Below are 21,501 nucleotides of genomic sequence, written 5' to 3' on the forward strand. Positions count from 1 at the left end.
GTGACTTTGCAGCCATGTTTTCAATTTTTGTGAAGTAGGTGATGTGGAACTATGAAAATTGAGGTAAATCCATGCATATGAATAATGCTGTTATAAACAGAAATTCCAGACAGTGAAAGAGAGGAGAAACAAGGGCTCAGGGTCTGTGGTTTCCCATCCATTGCACCTTCTCACAGAGAGAGCTCCCTGATGAAAGAAGAGCTCCATTTTACTTGAATCCCACTCAAATCAGTGATTCTGGGGAAAAGAGTAAGTTTACAACATAGGGATGTGGATTTGTTCTCTTAGCTCCATCTGGCATGACACAAGCAAGGCTGTGTAGTGTTTTCCACTTGAATTCCAAATATATCTGACTCTACAGCGGCACAAAAAGCTTTGCTGACATTTGGATACATGTGCAACACAGTTGAAATTGGCAAAATGCTAAGAATGGGTTAATTTTCCTGATTGTGGATTCTCTGAGCAAGTAGTAGTTTTATCTATAGCATATGTGTTGGCCTGAGTGACATTGTGATATATATTATAGCCATGCTTCTCTATGGGCAAGCAGTTATACAACAGGGACCACTGGATTTACTGCACTGCAAATGCAAACTTTGCCCTTATTGCATCAAGGTCATTGCAAATCTTTTGGTAGACACATGGCAAAAAAAAAAAAAAAAAAAGAAAAAAAAAAACAAACCAAAAAAAAAGACACTGCTATTTGTCTCCCTATTGCAGGGTTTCAAGGTCTTTGCTGAGTGCCTGTGTCCAATTTTTCTGTCTTGGGTGTTTGAAATGAGATACTTAAACTGATGGACCTTGCCGAGCCTCTGCAGCTTCCACAGATTTCACTGGCAAATGATCAGGATTAAAACCACTCCCCTGAAAGCTGGTTGCCTTCATACAGGTTTAGCTACTGATGTGCTGCAATCAATCTTTAGGGACCTAAGGCTTGCTGTTTGCAAAACTGAGAAAGACCCTGTTTTCTCAAGATCCACTGGAAGTGAAGGAGAGCTAGCTAGAAATGGTGTCCCCTTGAAGCAAAAACTGTTGAGGTCCTGAAGCTCTGAAGTATTTTCACCTTCAGGCATCCCATCACCTCCTCCATTCTCTGCTTCCAGTCTGCTTCTCCCTGGTCAGTCTTATTTCTTTGCCTCAGTTTCTCTGTCTGTACATAGCAGAGGGGTTGGTATTAACTGCAGGAGAAGATGGCAAACCCATTTACCTCCCCGAGCCCAAACCAGCTCTCAGTAGCCAAAAAGAATTGAGCCATGGTCATAAGCTCCGGACTGATGATTCCAGAGTTCTGCCGATTCCCCTGCAGAGTTTCTTCCCCGTTTCCATTCGTCCTGGAGGTTTCTTACTGGAGAGAAACACTCCCATGATGTCACCTTTTACGTGGGTCAAGATGCTGCGTTTTTCTTCTTTTTCATGACATGCCACAGGCCAGCAGGGAGCCCATCCGAGGGCTGCCAACTGGGGCTGGGGCATGCTCCCATTTCTGAATTATACTGTGATAAATCACCACTGCCTCGGCTGGGGGTGGCCGCACCACCCAGAAACATAAATTCAGCACAGGCGTTTGCTGGGCTTGCACTGACCTCTAGTGACAACACAGGGGACCAGGGCCTTCAGCCGCCAGAGGGCTGAGAGGGCACGTCTGGGTCCATCACCGCTGCTGGATGGTTTACAGCAGCTCACCACAGGTTTTGGCAGAGCTGTGAATGTCAGCCTACAGTACCAGGAAGCAAGCTCACTGACTGGTGAGGGTCTGACTGCTTGGTAGATGACTGCAGTGAGTCTCAGGTGTCCCAAATTCCATACATCCCCCTGCTAAATTGCTTGTCCTCCCCAACCCACCAGTGCAGTGATGGTCTTCATCCTCTGCAGTGCCTGTTCTTCCTGTCCATCTCATTCTCCCTTTTGTCCCTAAATTTAATAACTCATTTCTTTCTACTGCCCCATTCCTTCGTGGCTTCTGATCACTGCCAGTCTACCCAGGGGTGATCCTGAGCACTTTATCTCTGCCTTTGACCTCTGCATCCCCTGCTCACCCCTGGCTCTTTTGCAGGGCCTGCAGGTCCTTTCCAGAGCTGGGATACAAAGGGCCAGGCTTCTGGTTTCTTTGCCATGAAGCTTCTTGCTGTAACCCTTAGTGGGTCATCCTCTGTGTCATGCACATGAAGCATCTCCTGCTTCTAATGTGGTTTAGAAACAGAACTCTCTAATAAATATGCACAAGCTGTGTTGAGGTTGTCTTTTACTTCTCCAAGTCTGTAAATGAAAATGGTGAAAACTTGGGATGCAGTCCTGGGGGAGCTGCTAAATATACCTCCAAAATGCTTAGGAGACTCAGCTTTTAGGGACACCACTAGGACTGATGGGCTGTCAGCAGTTCCCAGGGAGCCCTGCATTCCCCAGGAGCACGAGGGAAACCTGTTGTGGCTGCAGTGTGAGAAGCACATGGAAGCCTCTCTCACAGCCCCCTCTGCAGGATGCTGACCCCACCCCTCATGGGCCATGCCCACAGCAGCACCCTTTGCTCTCTTGGCTCAGCAGCCCTGCCATTTATGGTTGCTGGGCTCTGATAACAAGACAGTGCCTCATTTGGCTGATACTCCTATCTCACACAACCATACATTCCCCCATCCTCCCAAAGACCTAGGAAGTGCTCTTACTCACTGAATTACAACTCACCTACTCCAGCTCCATGTTATCATCAGAGCAAGGTCCAAAACGTTCAGCAGTGAGCACATCAATTAAACAAACCTTTTATTCTGGGAATTGCTTCCAGAGAAAGAAATAATCTATGACGCTCCATAAAACTCTGCATAAAAAGTCCCATCCATCTGTGAACTCCAAAAGCTAGTCTTCTGTTCACCTATACATTTATCTGGAAAGTTGACAGAGGCAGGAGCATCCCCTAAGCCCCTTCTTTAGCACCTCTGACTGTGTTACATTCTCCAGGTTATGAGAGTTACGATATTCACAGGACAGAGCTCCACAGCACTGCCTCTTCCCTTAGATAGATGCAGTTCTGTCATCCAAACGCTGATACTGAAATTAGCCTGAGAGATCAGTCGAAGCATCTTGGCTTCTCATAAATCTCTGCTGAGGAGCATGCTTTCTGTATTTGCCTTGAGGCATCTGCTATGGATTGACCCCTCTGGTCTCTGGCTAACCTGGTTCACATGAGAAGCCTGAGAGGGGGTGGAATGTAGGAAGGCTGCCAGCTACAGCCTTCCATGCTAGGCTGAGCAGAAAGGCAATCAGGTTTCCTAAGCACTGTAACAGATGACAAGGTGTATATTTATACCACATACCCACGTACTTTGAGTGAATTGTGCAACGTGAGATTTGTCATCATGCATCAGATCATAGTGTATCTAATTCAATACTGTGGTGCTGACAATGCTGGGAGAGCTGAGCTGCCTGCAGTGATGCACCTCACCAACTGTGCAATGTGGGAACAGAGGGTCTGCCATTAATATTCCTCCCCAGTTCCTCTAACAATCAACTGGTACCCTGACTGCTCTTATTATCTGAGCAGGCAGAGCTGCAAATATAAATAATCACAAGTTTAGGCAGCCTTCTAATTACAGCTAGTACAACCACAGAATTCATTTCTAGTCTGCCCCCTGGACTGGATATATTTTGAGTGGGATAATATGTCACACTGATTTCACCTTGCTTTCCTCTGTTAAAAGATTCCTGGGTTAGTTGCACCCAGGATGCCAGCAGTGAAGCGTTATTCTAGTGCTGGAAGCAACCTGTAGCTTTTTACATCACTCCTGGTCTCATCTTTGATACCTCCCATGAGCTCCTCATTCCTTGCACACTTGGTTCTTATTTAGTTTTGTTTGTTTTGCGGGTTTTTGTATTTTGTTATTGGTGGTGGTTTGGTTTTTCTCTGTCGTCTTTGCTGCAAGGGAATCAAGCCATTCTTCTGCTTTGGGTGAGCTGGCAGTCAGCCACATTCTGTAAATGCAGCAGGTGCTGCTGCCTTTGTGTTCACAGTGCTGTCATCACCCTTTGATCAGGCCAGGAGTCACTTACTTTGCTTGGCTGGTTTGGGCTTCTGCCATTTGCAGAGCAGGGCTCTCCCCTAAGGTGTCTGCAGCGGCTTTGCAACACCCCCAAGAATATGTAGAGATAATTTGAAACCCCTTAATGTGACCAATTATTGGACTACTTCTTCCCAGCCTACATAGTGTGACTTTCTGACCAGAGCAAGAAAGTCTCTTGTCCAAAAAGCTCTTGCCCCTTTGGCTGTCCCCCATTCTTAGTGCTTTCTGCAGCTGATTTACTGTAGTCGAATGCCCTGAATTAGTCAGCTGTTTGTCTGTGTCAAACACCTTTCTCCTTGCAGTGACCTGCAGAAAAGAACCAGGGAAGGGGGAATCCTTTTGCTCTGCAGTTGAACCTCAGGCATGGGAATTTCTCCTCCCTCTTTCAAAGGCTTCTCTTCCAAGTCCAAGGACTCTGCTGTGGACCTGGGCCTTGTGAAGCTTGGTCCCTGAAGTCCCTGTAATGGCTCTTGCAGGAGTGACATGATTTTGTGTCTCACAGTCCATGTGGCACTGGGTCGGTGTCACTTCAGGCTGTGTTGAAGATTATTTTTGAGGAAACATCTGTCATATGACACAACCAATAGTGCTATTTGCTCCTCTCCTTTTCTGCTTCCTTATGTTTTATAATTGATCCTTTTTGTGTTGACATCTGCTTTTCTGTTTGATGTGTTCTGTCTTGGTGGTGCCAAATGTAAATTCATGTCTGTGTGCCCATAATGTCACAGGATTCAGAAGATGGTGGTGGGAGCCACTCGGTGTGGAGCAAAGATTGTCTCATTTGGAATGAATTTTGCTTCAGGGACCAGTTAACTAGGTTTGTCAGATGCCAGGGGACTCAGGGATGTTTTCCACCTGTACATTAGGGTACTGATCCTTTAGTAGCCCAAGTGATTTTTTTCAGGCAAACCAAGCTACCCAGAGTGTCCAGCAGCCTTCATATCCTTTCTAAGCTATCAATAACAGTTTGTGGTGACAGAAATGCTGTTGGAGACCATTGCCCATGACCTGGTCATGCCAATGAGGCTGGCATTGCCTTGTCATCCTGTGAGGTATCATATTGTCACATCTGCACCGTGCTAGGAACAGGACACAGATACCAGCCTAGCAGTGGGTGTGCTCCTGCAAGGCTCTCTGGCTAACTTCCCTCAGTGCTCCCCCCTCAGTGGGTGGCTGATGTCTCACCTGTCAGTGTTAGCCTTGTCCATGGTGGCCAGGTGGTCTTTGGTTACCCTGCACTTCTAGGAGTGCCAGGAGCATGAGGAACAGCAGGAATCAGTGGCCACAGGACTAAGCAGTGCCCATAGCACCAAGCCTGCAGAGTTCAAGAAGCATTTGGACAATGCTCTCAGGCACATGGTGATTCTTGGAATGGCCTGTGCAGGGCCAGGAGTTGGACTTGAAGATCCTGATTGCTTCCTTCCAACTTAGTGTATTCTATAATCTGTGACTCCTGGAATCTCCTCAGACCAAGACGAGTGTCCACCCATGACACACTGTGAGCCCTTCCCACACTCTGCTGTAAGAGGTCCCCCTCTGTTAAAACCTCAGCTCCTGAAGATTCATGTCACTGTTCTACCCTCAATTAGCATGTCTTGGCTCTCCCTGCAGTAGATTAATGGATAAAGAAAAATTTCCTACACAGCTGATTCTTGCTACATCTTACCTCACAGCTCACAGGATCGTGCCCCAAGTTTTCTGAGATCTGCCAGTGTCCTGGGCTTTGGACTCTTTGCTCAAGCTCTTGAACTGCAGAGGTGTTTGGCCAGACAATGCTGGAGAGGCAACAGCTACATCAACTTGTGAGACCCAGGCAAACACCTTGGTGATTTTGCTTTGGGACAGATGAGACTCTGCCAGGGTGAGAAAGTATGTTTCCAGCTTTCCTGGGTGTGAGGCAAAGCCTGGCACTGAGACTGAGTGATACCACTGCTCACACTGTCTGCCTGAGCTTGCAGGCAGCCTGAAACAGGAGCTCTGAGAGCTGTTCTGCTTCCTCCTTCCCTCCAGAACAGGAAATCTCATCTACTGGTATGCAAGAGAACATGGTAGTTCTGCATTGTCTGAAAGGGCTGGGCTGAGATTCAGTAAGAACAGCAAGTACTTCTCCTAACAAATATCTGAAACAATAACGGGGGAAAAAAAACCAGAGCAAAACTCTTTATTAGAAAGGGAATCAGATTTTATTTTTATACCCACAAAGTTAAAAATATGCATTTCAAAATATTTACAATGACTATATATGAAATAACCTTTGTTAATGAAACACCAACATACAGTACTAGAATATATCCACCAAATTGATAAAGTCTACATAAGAAGAAAATGTAACAGAAAGAGAGAGAGAGGTAAATAGCATCCATGCACAATCTGGTTTTTATACTCTCTATCTTTTATCTCTGAATGGAGTCACAGGGAATTTTGACCTCGTCTCTTGCAAATGCCTCTTGTGACTGAGATTCTTCAAACTAACAGAAATTTGTGGGTTGCAGCAGTACCAGTTCCAAACTTTCCTATGCCAGCCTTTCACATGGGGACCTTGTGTTACAGAGTGGACTCAGAATCCCTCAGCAACCCTGGGAGGTAGCTAGTTTTATGGAAGGATTTGGCAGATGAAAAGCACCAGGTTAAGTGGCTGGCCTAATGTTGTGCAGCAAGGAGTAAAACTCACAAGCCCTACTTCCTCTCTCCTAATCTCTCATTAGGGAATAACTTTCCTCTGCTAACCATTATCTGCTTTTGAGATGAGCTTTGTCACAAGGTGGGGCACTCAATTAATATCATATACCAGGTGGTGATGTGGGAAAAAGCCCTGCCTACACATAAGGACTTGTCTCAGTAAGGATCTGCGATGTAGCAGTGCTGTTACCATGTTCTGGAGTTGAACAGAAGATTATTTTAGTGTAGACACACATCCAGGTGGTTCCCTCCCTGCATGTGTACCACTGAGCAACTGCACCCTCTGTAATTAAGAACCTCTGTATATCTTTACCTCTATTCTCTCTCTCTCTCTCTCTCTCTCTCTCTCTCTCCATCATCCATGCCTGTAATTTGCCATTCCTACTTGTATCTTATTCAATCATGGGAATATCAAATAGAAAACAGAGCAGCAAAAAAATTTGCTGCCTTATTTTTGTAGATATTTTAATACAAAATTAATCCAATTTCTATTGTTTTTTTTTTCTCAATTTAACATCTTTAGCGTTCACTTATGTGCATATATATATATTTATATATATTAAAAAATGTAACAAAAGGCCCATCCCATTTGTATCAATGGACAAATAAAGGGGTCATAATCCTCACTTGCCCAACCCACAAGGCACACTCAAATGTAAGTGAGAAGGGCTCTAGGAAGAGAAAAAGATATAGCCCTTGTTTATGTGGTGCCCTTTAATCATCACTGCTGAGCTTGAAGCTTTGTGAAGGTATGGCACAACTTTGCAGAAAAGGAGAAGAGCTGTCTGGGTCACTTGCATATTTCTAGCCCCAGAAGTGCTAGATCAGTAGGAGTTGTTTCTCCCTCTCTTTGGTGAAGGAGTTTCTGAGGATTCTAGCTTTGTTAGTGATTTTTCCGCAGTGGCAATGGTGATGATGATGGCTGTTTTTGTCTATTGGCCCAACAGTTCTTTCAGCAGAGTAATTCTTCCCCACTCCCAGTAGCCAACCCTCTCCCCTGGACACCCATCAGCCTTATTTTTTCCTAAGAACAAGGTAGAGGATGCCGATGATGAAACTGAAGCAGAAGCAGATCCAGGCCAATATGAAGCAGTAGCCATGGTGAGGATTTGTGGCGAACGCCACTGTGCTTGTGAACCGAGCTGTGTAAATGGAGACTGCAATCAGAATGCACATCCCTGTGGGAAGGAAGAGGGAAAAGAGAGTTGGAAAACGCACAGAAACCAGCATTGCTGCAGGACTTCTGAAGTGCTGCTGTCCCCTGAGATTGTAATGCACGTCTTGTGCCATATGAGAGAGGAGCTGCTGCCCATTAGGCTTATTTGTGGAGGATTTCTTTCGCAGCTGTGATGACATAAGACACTTGGGGCTTGTTTAGTGGATGCCATGAGGAATAAACCTTTGTTAGGAGAAAATCAGTAATAAGATCTGACGACAGTTTGGTGCTACGTATTGAATCCCAAGTGCAGTAGCTAACTGCTTATTCCCCCGCTCCCCAAAACACTTGAATCCTTTTTGTTGTCTTTCAAAGGTATTTTGCAAAACCCACTGGGATTTCCTAATGAAAATCTGGAAATACTTTCATTATATACAGCCAAAAAAATCCCAACCCAACACTTTCCCATTTCCCGGTGCTTTGTTTTGTAACAAAAATTGGGCCACTGGAAACATTTACTGGCTGAGAACCTCCCCTGGTGACCATATGTGGCTACTTGTGTTCACAGAGGCAGTGGGACACCCAGGGAGCCAAGGCACCGTGTGCAGGTGCATACTCACAGCAAACCAGCATGACGGCTCCGGTCATGTAGAAACGTTTGCCTTTTTCCAGGGTGAACAGCTGGATAATGAACAGGACAAGCGCCACAACGGAGAAAATGATCGAGAGGATCATAAAGGCTTGCACGGCTTTGAGGGAAGCTGTCAAAACACAGAGAATGGATTGGAGAAGGTCAGGACTTGGTCTCGGCAGTGCTCATCAACATCCTGTGATTCACCACGACGAAAATGCGGCAGTAACTTACCCTCATCTTCACTGCTAACTGGCAGCTCAGTGCAGGTCCTGTTGCACAGCAGCCAGAGTCCTGTTGAGATCCTTGCATAGTTGGAAGAACCCACCATCCAAACCTGAAACAGGATAGAACAGAGGTTGTGTCTTGGGGCAGGAAAGCTTCTTTGCTCTTCCATCAGACTAAACCATGAAGCGAGTCCGAGTAGCCCAACTGCCCAGAAACGTCGGCACTGGAAGGTGAGACACTGGCTTCCAGTGCCAGGAGTTGTTTGGTCTGGGCAAAACACTGTGAGTCTGTTCCAATCATCGTGGAGAAATCTCCCAGGTCATCCTGACCCTCCTCCTGTGCGAGGCGGGTGCGAGGGGACCCCAAGATGCGCCCCGACGGCGGGCGGGGGGCGCGGGGGCCCGGGCAGCGCCACCAGGGGTCCCCCTCGGCACAGAGCTCCCGTGGCCCCCCGCACCCCTCGGCGTGGGATGCCCCGGGTGGGAACAGTCTGGCCCCGGCCGAGGGAACAGTGCCGCGCCAGGGCTGGCACTGCTGAGCCCCATGAAGGGTTGAGGTGCTCCGGGCTCGGGGGTCCGGGGATGTGACAGACAAGAGGCTGCCTCCTGCACCATCCTGGCTGCCTTCCTGCTCCCTGAGCCACCCATCACTGCTTCCTCTCTCCCCATGGCCGCGAGTGGATGTTCCTCACCCTCACCTGAGCACCCACCCCCCGATCTGCCTGCCAGCCGTGTCTAAGGCCGGCTGTCTGCGGGAGGTGACAGCCATGCCTCGTCCAGGGCAGCCTACTTACGTTGGCAATGGTGGAGACAAAGAGCATGATGACAGTGGCGATGTGGACCACAAAGATACCGGCCAGTAGCACCAACATCTTGGGTCTCTTCTAGGTGGTCTCACCGACACAGAGAGCTCTGAGGGAGAACAAGAGCAGAGGGAGGATGTGAAGGGAAGAACTGAGTCAAAGAACAGCATTACCATAAGATTTATTTACATGCAAAAACCCAGGCTGATCTTAGGTTCACTCTGGAAATGTGGAATCACCAAAAAAAAAAAAAAAAAAAAAGCCACTAGAAACTTTGACAAAATCTGCTCAAGAAGTTAAATAGAGCCCACAGATTAAGGAGCCAATATGGGAGGAGATGTAGAGCATGGGTAGATATCTTGGGGGCATTTTAAAAATAGCCTGAATATATACACAGGTTGCTTAAATTGACATGTGTTAATGTAAAGTAAAAATGCCATGCTCCAGGCACACATTCTAGGAAGAGTAGGTTTTGCCCATGGGATTTACAGAGGTCAGGAAAGATTTTTCTCTTCCTGTTCTCCTCTGGTGTCTCAGCCTCTTCCAACTGGTCTGGGTCACAGACAAATGGTATGGAATGGGAGACTGTGGGCTCCTTGGTGCCTCAGCTGTTGAGTAGTTGGGGAGAGTGAGCCAGAGGGGCGGCCTCTACTCCACAGATCACACTTGTAAGTGAAGGGAACAGTATGGAAATGCCATGAGGTTTTCTGGAGCTGGGGAAGATGCCCGGGTTTGAAATGAAAACTGCCTATTTCCCTTTTAAAACTTGAGGCATGCGGGTCACTTTATTAATACAGTAGGGTTCTCCTGTAATGCAAATTCCTCTTTGGTTTGTTTTGGATATTTTTGCCTCTGTACCCTGCAAACTTTTACTTTTTTTTAAGACTTCCTGTCATTGATGAACATGTGATTAGAAAGAGAGAGGGGAATGTGCTTTAGAAAGCTTGCATGACATGGTTTGTCAAGACTGATGGCTTTTCACCTGAAAATGTGAAATACAAGGAACAAATCTAAGCTGTGAGAATGAGTGCAGACAATTCACACAAATCAAGGGAGTATATTTCAGGCAGAAGCATTTACTGAGTCCATTCTGTGGCCAGTAAACTTCCTAGAAAGTTTGACAGGCTGTGCTGCTCTTTCCCTCAGAAGTGCTGGTACTGAAGAGCAGTATCAAGCACGTGATTAATGTTAGCTGTCAAGTTATTTTGGTCCATGTGACTCAGGTAGGGTCTGATGCTGTCACCATTTGTACAGGGTGTGGCAACACTGTCATGAAACAACACACTTATACTTTATGATGTCTTTCACACAAACTGTGACAAAAGGCTTTGTACAGTCCCATTCGTGTGTCTTTTTCATTTGATGACTCCACCTACTCCACTACTGTCTTTCCTCTCACTGTGGCCATGAGTGGGAGTGTATTCCTGTAAAAGGCTGCAGCTGTTCCTGGCACTGCTTTGTTACAGTTTCCCAAACCACAGTGAGTAGGCAGGGCTTCTCCATCAGTGGCACTTTGACCACTTCAGCATTAGCTGGGGACCGGGAAGAATTCCTTGAGTTTAGGATCTCAAGGAACCAGTTCTGTTAGGTCACTGCTCCCACCCCAACAAGGCTACTCTTTAGTAAGACAGATTAGGTTTGGTGTCTAGTCCCATCTCCTCAGCAAATCGTGTCTACTCTAAGGTTTCCTTCACCCAGAGAACTCTCTGGAGATGTTAGTCCCTGACTTGCTGAATGTGGGCCAGGTTTGCTTGTCTGCTTTGGAGTGTCTTGGCAAACTTGTGCTCTAGTGCTTGGTTTGGCTGGATGGCCTGGTCACGGCGACCTCTCCTGTCACAGTGCTTCCCTTAGTGATGATCTTGGAGAAAGCACAGCCTTCTTAGGACTTGTACTCTGACTGTAGTGACAGACACTTATGATTTCAGCACTGCTAAAATTCAGGTTCTCAACAGTATATGGAGGCTACCACATGAACACACTTAACCTAAGAGTTAAACCCCTTTCCACTGTAAAAGGAACGAGGGTTTCAAAATGCTGGATGGCAACTGATACAGATATCACCACTGCAACTCAAACTAGAAACTATTGCTGTTGCCATGACTAAGTAACAAATCTGCAGCAAATTCTTGAGTCAAATATTTCTGTCCTTTTGACTACTTCCCTTTTTTTTCTTTTTTTTTTTTTTTTTTTTTTTTTTTGTTACCTTGGTTCTTACACAAACTTTCACAAGTGCTCTTGACACTATAGGGTGCTGACAAGCATAAACCAAACTGACAAATTTGCCTGCTCTGAAATTTGCCTTTACTAAACAGTGGCTAAACTTTCTTCTTTCTTAGATGGATGTATTTTTCCATGGCCTCTTTAAAATCTCATTCAGTGGGTTTTTTTTTCCTTATTATTTTTTAGGACCTTCAAACAAAGCTTTCTACTTGAAAGATTAAAACCCTACTTTCATGACATCCTAAGGACTAGAACAGTCCTTTTGAATGCATCTTTTGGTTGCATTCAGAAATGAAAATGAGGGATAAAATGTTACTTTACAATGTAAAAAAAAAAAAAAAACCCAAAATCATGACCGCACACCCAGGACTTTGACCAATACTCTAAGAAGAAACTGAAATCCTTTATTCCCTTTGCTTTTTCTTCCTATTTTAGCACTGCAGGAGAGCAGTGTTAGTTCAGGTGCTTTCAGTGCACCTACTTCCTGAGAACGTCAGCACCTCTCCCTGAATACACACGATATCAAATGCAAACTCCCCCAGGGGATATGTGCTCACAGCTTAGTTTTGATTCTTTGTGAGTTAAAGCACAAGCCTCCCTCTGTATTCATTTGCTTTCCCCTTTCTTCATCTCTCTCTGCCTGTTAAATAAAACACGAGAGAACAATCCCAGAGGAGCCGTGGGTGAAGGAATGGCACTGAAATAGATTCATTTCTGCTTCTGATGCTGTGGCGTGGACATTTCCTCCCATTAGACAGAGAACCTGGCAGAGCATCAGGGACTGACAGGATACCGTTTCCATTTGTTAAGTGTGAGACATCTTTCTCCACTACAGGGTGGGGTCACATTGCTGGAGCAATAGGACAAAATTGCATGCAAATGCCTTTTCTTCCATTCCCCTACCTAAACTGCAGCTGCATTTGGAGTTCCTCAGGCTCTTCCTGAGCTATGAGTCAGTCTTAGCCTTCCTAGAGCTGCCAGCTTTTTCCACTGACTCACCCCAAAGCTCTCAAACCCCACAATAATTTAACCCTAAAAGATTAAGTGCTCAGGACACTGTCATTTTTAGGACTGCTTCTCAAGAACCAGTCAAGCAAACAATTTGTGAGTCTTCCCCAAGCATCCTTCAGAGGAGAGAGCCCAATTAAGCCAAGAAAAAAAAGTAAAGAGACATAATGGTAGAAGGACTACTGAGGTAGGGCAGGCTAGTGGGGAAGTGAAGGTCATGCATGTGCTGAACAGCCTGCATGAGTCAAGGGAAGATCTTGTGCTGATAACAGTGAACTTTCCTTTTCATGAGGTGATGGATGAAGAGAAATACAAGCCACACCAACAGTAAGCATGAATAAGAATCACCATAGAAGCCTTCAGCACAAAAAACCTGCATATAAGCATGAGAGACTCTTAGCTGTGTAGAGACTATTTCTCTGACCATGCAGGAGTACACATGTTGGGGAACAACACACAGCTCTGCTGCACCCCAGTTCAAGCTCAAGCAGGCTGGTACTATCTAGTGCCTAAAACTAAGACAAAGTCTTCTCCTGCAGGCAGATTGTTGCCACCAGTATCGCCCCTCTGTCTACTTAAGTGTTTTGGATCCTTCTGTCTGAGGGCAATACAGAGAAGTGAGTCCTTGCCCCTGGTTTGCTTCTGAGCAAAGGATCAGGATGGAATGTGTAGTGCCACTTGGAGATATGATAAAGGCCAGTGGTATAGGTCCTCAAATATAGGGAGGGAGTTACTCAAGAAGGTAAGCCAGATTAGGTAGAGGTCCTTTGCTTCTGACAAAAAGTGCATTGCAGTGAAAGGACTAGAGGGTAAGTAAGTGTACAGGATGTTTCTGCAGGAACAATGGGGTTGTTTCAGGTGAAAAATCAGGACACTCTCAACTAAATTTGAAATATTTTAGATCTCAAGTATTCCTTAATGGATGTAGCTCATCTGACTTCCATTTCCATCTTCCTCTCTGAACTGAGGTGCCTGCTTGGGACTGTGTCTCCCAGGCTGAGTTGGTGAGGTGTACTGTGAGAGAAGCTGGCTGAGCGAGAACCCAGTCAATATCCTCTAGCCCCCTAGAGTTTCCAAGGAGAAGAAGACATCTAAATTGCACTGCCTGTGCACACTGGTGACCTCTGACTCCTTTCAAAGTGAATTTTTCAGCTGAGGAGCCTTTCGTTTGATACATTAGATTTCTCAACAATGGAAAGATAGCTTTTTGGGGAAAAAACAAATGCCTTTGGTTAGAATGTCAACAAAAATCTCCATAGATTGAAAACACCTAGCACAAAAGAAATTCTGCCTTTCCCAGCTGCCCCTATAGAATATAAGGAAGGCAGCAGTAAGTCAGACCAGTGGTCTGACTCTCCCAGTCTCTGATGGGGACAACAGGAGGTCCAATATTTAGAGAAATCATGTGAACTTGGCCACTGTCTGAGGGGCACAGAGTCACAGCAGGAATACTGGTGGTTCAAATCAGGGCCAAGGCCACTTGGAAACGAAGGATAAAACTGGGCAGAAAGTAAAAACTGTCTGGTATTGTTTGAGACAGCCACAAGCTTCCACCTCTGTTACCAGCGCATTCCTCAGTGCAAAGCCAACCCACAAACAGCAATGCTGCCATGTTGCTACCAGTAAGGGAAACCTCAGTGTGGTATAAAACCTTCTGCAGAATTTGAACACATGCCTTTTCACTGATCTGAGACCATCACTGCTTCTTAGACCTGCTACAATTGCACACCTTGTCCTTGTGTGGGCTATGAGCACCAGTCCTCCTTGTGCCCAGAGTCATTTCACAGGATGCAAAGATGTGAATACCTCTCTGATATTTCGGTGGCATGATGACTTTGGACATGTCACATTGTTACTAGAAAGCTCATGACAACTTTAAACAACAGGGAAGAATCCTTTTGCTTCCACCCTTTGCTCTGTCTCTTGCTTCAGATCCTGATGAATCCAGAGTCCTTGCTGACTCCAGACTTTTACAAACTACTGTATGTCAGCACTGCTGTTGACAGCCTGGTTTTGACAGACCAGCCTGACTCAATTTACAAGTCAGATGCTTTTTATAGACATGTTGATGAGTAGATTGGTGCCTCTGGAAAGAGATTTCACTCTGTGTGTGGGAGAAGGGCTGGGCAGGAGGCGTGCGTGGGCACACGGAGACCTTGGAGCCTCTGGCTCATGGCACTGAGATCTCACATACATATGGGTACTGGCTGGGGTGACCACATGGGTATAGCAAGGCTGTAAAACCAGCAGGTTAATGTCAGCCAAAAGGAAAGTGCAGACCAGCCTGAGGGGCTACAGCTGAAAATAAGTTAAAGTAAATGGAAGATTTTGTCTGGTTCTTGTGAAGCATTTCCTGGTGGAATGGATCAATTCCACTCTCTCTCCAAGAGATCAGTGGAATTGCCTTCCCAAGGGAGTGGTGAAACACCAGCATGTGAAAAATTTCTTATGGGATCTGACAAATTCCTCAAGAATCCACCCTTGGTGATGAACCTCCACTCACTGAGAGATGCAGAGGGGAGTCACAAAAGATGACACATAAGGGTTTTCCAGCTCTCATGCTCATGATTCATATAAGAGTGGGGAAATATCAGAATTCCTAGGGCAGACAGTGAGAAATTGGCATTTTCTCCAGAAGAAACCACCCTCGAGTGCTCAGCCATGTGACAACATCAACTGAAACTCCAATGCTGGCTTGGTAGTGGGAAAGGGAAGAGACAACTGCCTGGGGCCTGGCAGGCAGCCAGCAGCCGCTGCTGGAGGAAAACACTGTCACTCCTCACCCCAGGCACGCCAAGGAAGGGCTGGGACTGATGGGCAGCAAGTCGAGGGAGGGTGGGGAAGGGAACCCTGGAGCTAAGGGAGGCACAGAAGGGTTCCTCTGCTCCTCCAGAGGCGCCATGCAGAGCACTCTCACCCCTCAGAGCGCTGGGTGGTCCCTGGGTGGGTTAATTAGACCCCTGAATGTTGGCAGGAGTTCCAGCAAGATTCTGAGATACATGAGAAACATTTGTGGGAGGACTGGCAGTCTGGGCATTGATGTGTTGTGTGTAGGGTGTGCATCTGCAGCTCTGTGTGGCTCCCCCCATGACTGGAAGTGTGCATCTGTGGGATCCCTGTGAACTCTTTCTGTGTGTCTGTCTGTCTGTGTGTGTGTGTGTGTGCACAGCTTCCTTATGGGTGCACGGGTCATCTACCTGTGCCACACCGGCAGTGCCCAGCTGGGAGAAACTCTCTGACAGCTCTGACAGGGAAGCTCAGGTTACAGAGTGGTATGAGCAAAGTACACAGATCACTTCTGGAGGGACTTCCTGCTTTTCCTCTTTGCAACAGCGCTTAGACAGAGGTTGAAGGCTGCAAAGCCCACATCAGCTGTGCCTTTGGCTGCATTCTTGGATTAAAACTGCAGTCCTGTGATTTGCACAGACAGTCTTGTGTAGATATTCCTTTTTTTCTTTTCCAAAGGAGGGTAACTCTAAAAAAGAAGTTGTATCTTACTGTGTGTCTGTCTCTCAAAACTGCAAAACCTCTGAACATGCAAGCACAGCCCATGAGATGCTGAGTGTGACTGGGGCATCTAAAGACTCTGAGCTTTTGGGTGAGTTTGCTTTCAGGGTGCCTTCGCTCCTGCATGCCATCTTGGAAAAGACTGTGAAGGATTCAAATACAAAATTGTGTGAAAGCTCCTTCTTTCAACCAGAGTGCACAAGAGATGAACTGGGGGGAGCATGTGTATAAAGCAGGCACAGGAGGAGGCTGTGCAGCCTGGAGCTGGTCACTGCTCTGTGCAGGGTGGGGTAAAGGTGGTCGTGGTGTAAAATACCCCATCTGGCTTTCAGAGGGCTCCTCACACCTGTGATCAGTAAGATTTAAGCTGGTTCATGTTCCACGTGGCTCTGGAGACATCAGGAGCTCCCCTGCTGAGGGCACAGCAGCTGGCCCAGCTGCAGGCACTGGAGGCCAGCTCTCAGCTCACAGGCAGGCTGGCTCCGCTGCCCAGGCTGTCACAGCCGGGGGATGTGCCCAGCTCTCCTTCAGCAGGGGCCCACATTCCTGGAGCTGCTCTTCAGCAGCCCTCTGACCAGCCTGCTCCAGGCTCTGAGCATTTTGTAGCTCCCCTCCTGCTCCCAAGGCTCTCACTATCTTTCCCAGAGGCTTGCTGGAGCCAATACAGGGAAGATACCTCTCTGGAATGAGAAGAATGTGGAAAATGGACCCAATCGTGAAGGTTGCTTTCACAACCCCCCTTGCTCAGCAGACTCTGCCCTGCGAGGGCAAAAGGACAACAAAGGTCCTCACCCTGGATTTCCTCAAATACAAAAACATATTGCCAGGTAGCCTCACATCACAAGGACTAAGCCTTCAGCATGAGTCACTGTTCACCTGTGTCAGCCACTCCAGGGCTCAGGGTTCAGTGCATTTCCTGCAGGACTGGGGATGACCCAGCCCAGATCTGTCCCTGGGCTCTCCTCATGGGTGTCTCCCCATGCCTCTGCTACAGACTTGTTTTCACAGGGTAAAGGGGATAGATCTCAACTATGATCTTAGCAAACTTGTCACTCCCTTGGGCAATGCGGGTTCTGGAGCTGAGCTGTCCTAACCTGTCCCTCCCTTCTATGACAAGGCATGGGCTATATTGGGTCTAACCAAGAGAGCAGCTTCCATATACTCTCTGCCCTCCTGAAAACAGTTCAGGAGGAGCAGGATGCATGAAGCTGCAAATTTGGCCAGAGTTTCCTTTGTTCACTGTCAAGCTGTTCTAGCTAAAGAGGTACTTTCCAAAACTCTCCCAGCAGGGTCACATTCCAGATGGCAGCCCCGAGATGTGCTGCTTTGCTGCTCTCCCTGCAGTGTAATGGCAGAAAGCAGCTTAAGAAGCACTCCAGATTTCCCTCTGGGCAGTTTATACAGGGAACTGCTGCTTCACCCTGTGTCATGCTGTGGGGGATCACTGGGTATGGACTGGCCCTGACAGAGGATCAATACAGGAATAACTGAGATGTGCTTCAGCACATTTGTTCACTGCCACTGTTGAAATGACTGTGAGTTAGTTATCAATCCTGGCAGGGCCATGGAGAAGAGCCTCCTTTTCTGTGAATGCTGCTTTGCCTCAGCAGAAAAGACCAATAAAGTACTAAACATCCATCTTCAGATGTGAAGATTGGAAATCCCCTTCCTCACCCTCCCTTTTAGAGGAGTAGAAGAGCAGCTCCCTGCCTTGAAGGAAGGGTAAATAAAGCTCGTTTTTTAGTTTTAGCTCATTAATTTTTTTGTTGGAAAACAGAAGGAAGGAAAAAAAATTAGGAGTGCCATGCCTTGCAGACTGCCTTATGTTGTGCTGGGTGACAGTGCTGTTGTCACTTCCCTGTTGAAAGGTACAGGCACAGAAACCTGTTGAGATCAAAGGGGTCTAGTGCTATTTCTGCCTTACAGGGCACTTAAGCATCTGAGGGCAAATTCCAGCCCAGCATCAGGTGTCTCCTCCTTTGCCATCCCTGCAGCACTCAGCAAAGGGAGCGCTGAGTGACCCGGGGCTGAGCAAGGGGAAACATGCCATGGGAGGGTGTCCCAGCAGCCAGCTGGGGACTAGGGGCCTGTGAAGGCCCATGGGAGCAGGCAGGGCTATGGAAGCAGGCTCCCTCCTGCTTTTGCTTGCTCTGAGGAAACAGAAGTGGGCACAGGCTGAGTGCCGTGTGCGAGCCTTGCGGCTGGGAGGGTGATGAATAGAGAGAAGGATTAGTGCTTGGGGAAATCTCCCCAGTCTCATTATAAGCAAGGCCCTGAGGTGGCTCTTTTACCAAAAACATGCTGGCTATTATCAGCAAATCTCCCAGAACTGTTTCAAAATACAACCTCTGCTCCACCCCAGACCACCAAACAGTAATTCCTGCGTGCGCTGCACCGCTCCCACACTGCAAAACTCAAAGACCACCGGCTAGGCCAGAAGGGCCGGTTTTGCAAGCCCAGGGCTCTGTCCCCAGCAGCAGGGTCTCACTGGGGGCTGAGGCACCCACTCCCAAGCTTGGTGCTTCTCCACAGGATCCCAGGTCAGTCACTCCTGCATTACTGTGTCCTGGCTCCCTGGCTGTCAGAGGTGTCCCTGGGGATGGCATGTCCCCGTGGAGATGCCGGCTCTCACACAGGGGTAGCCGGGATGAATGGTTCATGTGTGTCACATGTCTGGGTGGTTAGTCATAGCTGGGGGAGCTTCCACAGGAGCCTACTGACAGGAATTCCTCAGTGTGGGTGGGTGTGCAGGGCCACGCCGACACACTGCATTACAAGGGGTGCTTCCAGGCACTGCAGTGTTAGTAAGGTGCCTCAGTTTTGATCCTTTTCCGATGCTAATCCCCACGGGAGCAAATAGAAATAATCTGCCTTCAAGCCCTCAGTGTCTCAGTGCTCACAATCCCCAGGTGGACTGGGTGGAGGCATTTGGCTGGCTTAAACCCCTGTTATCATAGGAAGAGTAGCTAATGGGCTCCAGGTTTTCACACTCTTCATGCCCACCTCCCTCGAGTGTTTGCTCAGAAAAGAATCCCACTACATCCAGAAATGTCAAGTGGGCAGTTCCAGGGCAAATCTGCTCTCTGAGGTGCCTTGAGGAATTCAAAGCTTCTGAGTGAAAGTTGTTCTGTGGCCACAGCATTTTTTTTAATATCAGTATGATTTAATTGTTAATCTTATTAAATGACAACTTCCAAAAATGCTTTCTTCCCATTCCAGTTTCTGACGCCCTGGAAATGCTGCCTCAGTCAGTTTCCCTACCACTCCAAACACATTTATTTCTTAGTCAAGAGGCACCACTGCATGACTGAGCTACAAGCAGCAGGGCCAGAGGGGACTTAAAAATTCACAAAATCCATCGTTTTTCCAAAAAGTTACTGTCAGCTCAGCTTCTAGTTCATTCATATAGTAATTATGAACAGTCCCAGCCTGAGCCCCACCCATTCCTGGCCATATTGGGCTATGTACTGTTCAGTCTCTTTCAAACCCCTGAAACTGTGCAGGGGCGGGCTGAGTTCCTGCAACAGGAACCAGTGTGGTGCCAACAAACTGGCTTTGCTGCACTCCCTTTCACAGACCTCAAAAATAGCTCAGAATTGACCGCAGGATGCAAACCACAGCAGGCAGACGAAAGAAGACAAATGGTGAAGAAAAGGAGGGAAAGAAAGAGGGGGTGGTTGTGTAGAAAAAAGGCAGGTGAAGAGGGAGAGTTGCCAGTCTCTGCAATCCTACACTTCCCATCAGTGTCTCTATCTCCTTGACACACCCTTCCAGCAGCCCATGGTGCTCCTGGCAATTCCACCCGCTCCCCCACTTCGCCTCGCAGTGCTCCCCACTCCAGTGGCTGTGCTGCCACAGAAGGTGGAACACAAATTTCTGCCCTTCACGTGGCTCTGCTCAGAACTGGGGCTTGGCTTCAGCCTCAGGAGCCAGAATCCCTGGAAAAAGAGAGATTGCCTCCATTGTACCCCAGAGTCTGCAGCTTTGGGGCCTCTCAGTCTTCACTTGGAATGATTGCTATTGTTTTAAATTAGAGCTTGGCAAACTAATTATGGAGGGGAGAGAGACAAGCAGAAGTATTTGAGCACCAGAAAAACTGAGCCTGCAGCCCTAATTCCAAGCAGGCATTTTTCCACATTTGTCAACAATGCTACTCCAAAAGCACAGGGCAGCTCCTGAGCATGAGCTGGCCCAGGTTAGGCACCCGTGCCTGCACCCTGGCTGCACGTGTCCTGGAGGTGAAAATAACATTGCTGCTGCCAGCACTGCAGGGCTGCAACCAGGGTGCTTTGTAGTGCCCCTTTGCCCCATAAGGCAGCTGGATTTCAAAGCAAAACATGGAAATGAAGGTGCGTGCCATAGCCAGCTCGAGTGCCAAGACGAAGAGAAGTGAAGGGGCAGAGAAGAAAGGCAATCTGGTTAGGAGAGCTGTTAGGAGAGGGAAGCAGCCACTAAGGGAGCATAGTTGGTGAGGATTTTCAGGAACAGCTCTTACCGTGTGGGCTGGGGCGGGTGCTGGCACCTGTGGAAGAAGGAGCGTGCTGGGCTGCAGTGCCGGTGTCCCGGAGCGCAGAGCTGGAGTGAAGGGGAGTGACCTGGTGGTGGTTTAAGTTTCCTCCGGTGGTGTGGGAGGGTGGTGTCTTTCCACTCTGTTTTAAAGGAGTTACTATGAATCAGACTGCCTTTAAAGAGAAGGAAAAAAAAAATAAAATTAATGAGCTACGCCCTGTTTTGTTGGCAGGGTGTCAAGAGTCTCTGGGAGGAAACCAGCGATTCAAAGAAATCTGTGCAGGGCTGCCTGTGACTCAGTGTGCAGCGCAGAGACCGCAGCCTGGAAAAACGGCTGACGCTGATCCAGCTGAGTAAGAGAGGCCCACAACAGCATCTGTTTATAAAACTCAACTTCTGGTTGTCATAAAAAAAAAAAAATATGTATAGTTACAAATGTGGCAACAGGGCTTCAACAATAAAATCGCTCAAACAAACAGTGGGTTGGCAGGGGGGATCCCGGGGCTGGGTGAGTCACGGCATCCCCTCCCCGTGCTGCATGGAGAGAAGGCGCTGAGGCTGACAGCATGGGGGAATTCAAATCGGACCTGTGAGGCTGGCATGGACAAGACTTTTGGGAATATATCAAGGAGTAGAGATGTTCAAAATGCAGCTCTGGTCTGGTGGTGACCCTGGAGTGATTTGGCCAGATAGTGGTGATTTGCTTCCCCAG

At 47.5% G+C, this 21,501-nt stretch overlaps 2 protein-coding genes across 5 annotated transcripts in view; one reads left to right on the top strand and one right to left on the bottom strand.

The window, feature by feature from the left end:
• GSG1 (germ cell associated 1) overlaps window positions 1-21,501 on the top strand; it is a 105,605-nt gene that overhangs the window by 46,914 nt on the left and 37,190 nt on the right. The gene's annotated exons all lie outside the window — the stretch shown is intronic.
• Window positions 6,208-21,033, bottom strand: EMP1 (epithelial membrane protein 1). Its single transcript, XM_054632028.2, has 5 exons — window positions 20,776-21,033; window positions 9,537-9,654; window positions 8,750-8,852; window positions 8,505-8,645; window positions 6,208-7,906 (listed from the first exon to the last, which is right to left on the bottom strand). The coding sequence occupies exons 2-5, from the start codon at window positions 9,612-9,614 to the stop codon at window positions 7,743-7,745; spliced, it is 486 nt and encodes a 161-aa protein (XP_054488003.2). The 5' UTR covers window positions 9,615-9,654; window positions 20,776-21,033; the 3' UTR covers window positions 6,208-7,742.

This window comes from Agelaius phoeniceus, chromosome 5 (genome assembly GCF_051311805.1).
Source record: "Agelaius phoeniceus isolate bAgePho1 chromosome 5, bAgePho1.hap1, whole genome shotgun sequence".
Classification (NCBI taxonomy): Eukaryota; Metazoa; Chordata; class Aves; order Passeriformes; family Icteridae; genus Agelaius; species Agelaius phoeniceus.

Coding starts and splice junctions, on each gene's coding strand:
- EMP1 (XM_054632028.2), bottom strand. CDS start 9,614: ATGTTGGTGCTACTGGCCGGTATCTTTGTGGTCCACATCGCCACTGTC. Junction 8,853..9,536: donor TTGTCTCCACCATTGCCAAC/GTAAGTAGGCTG, acceptor ATCCTGTTTCAG/GTTTGGATGGTGGGTTCTTC. Junction 8,646..8,749: donor AGTTAGCAGTGAAGATGAGG/GTAAGTTACTGC, acceptor GTGTTTTGACAG/CTTCCCTCAAAGCCGTGCAA.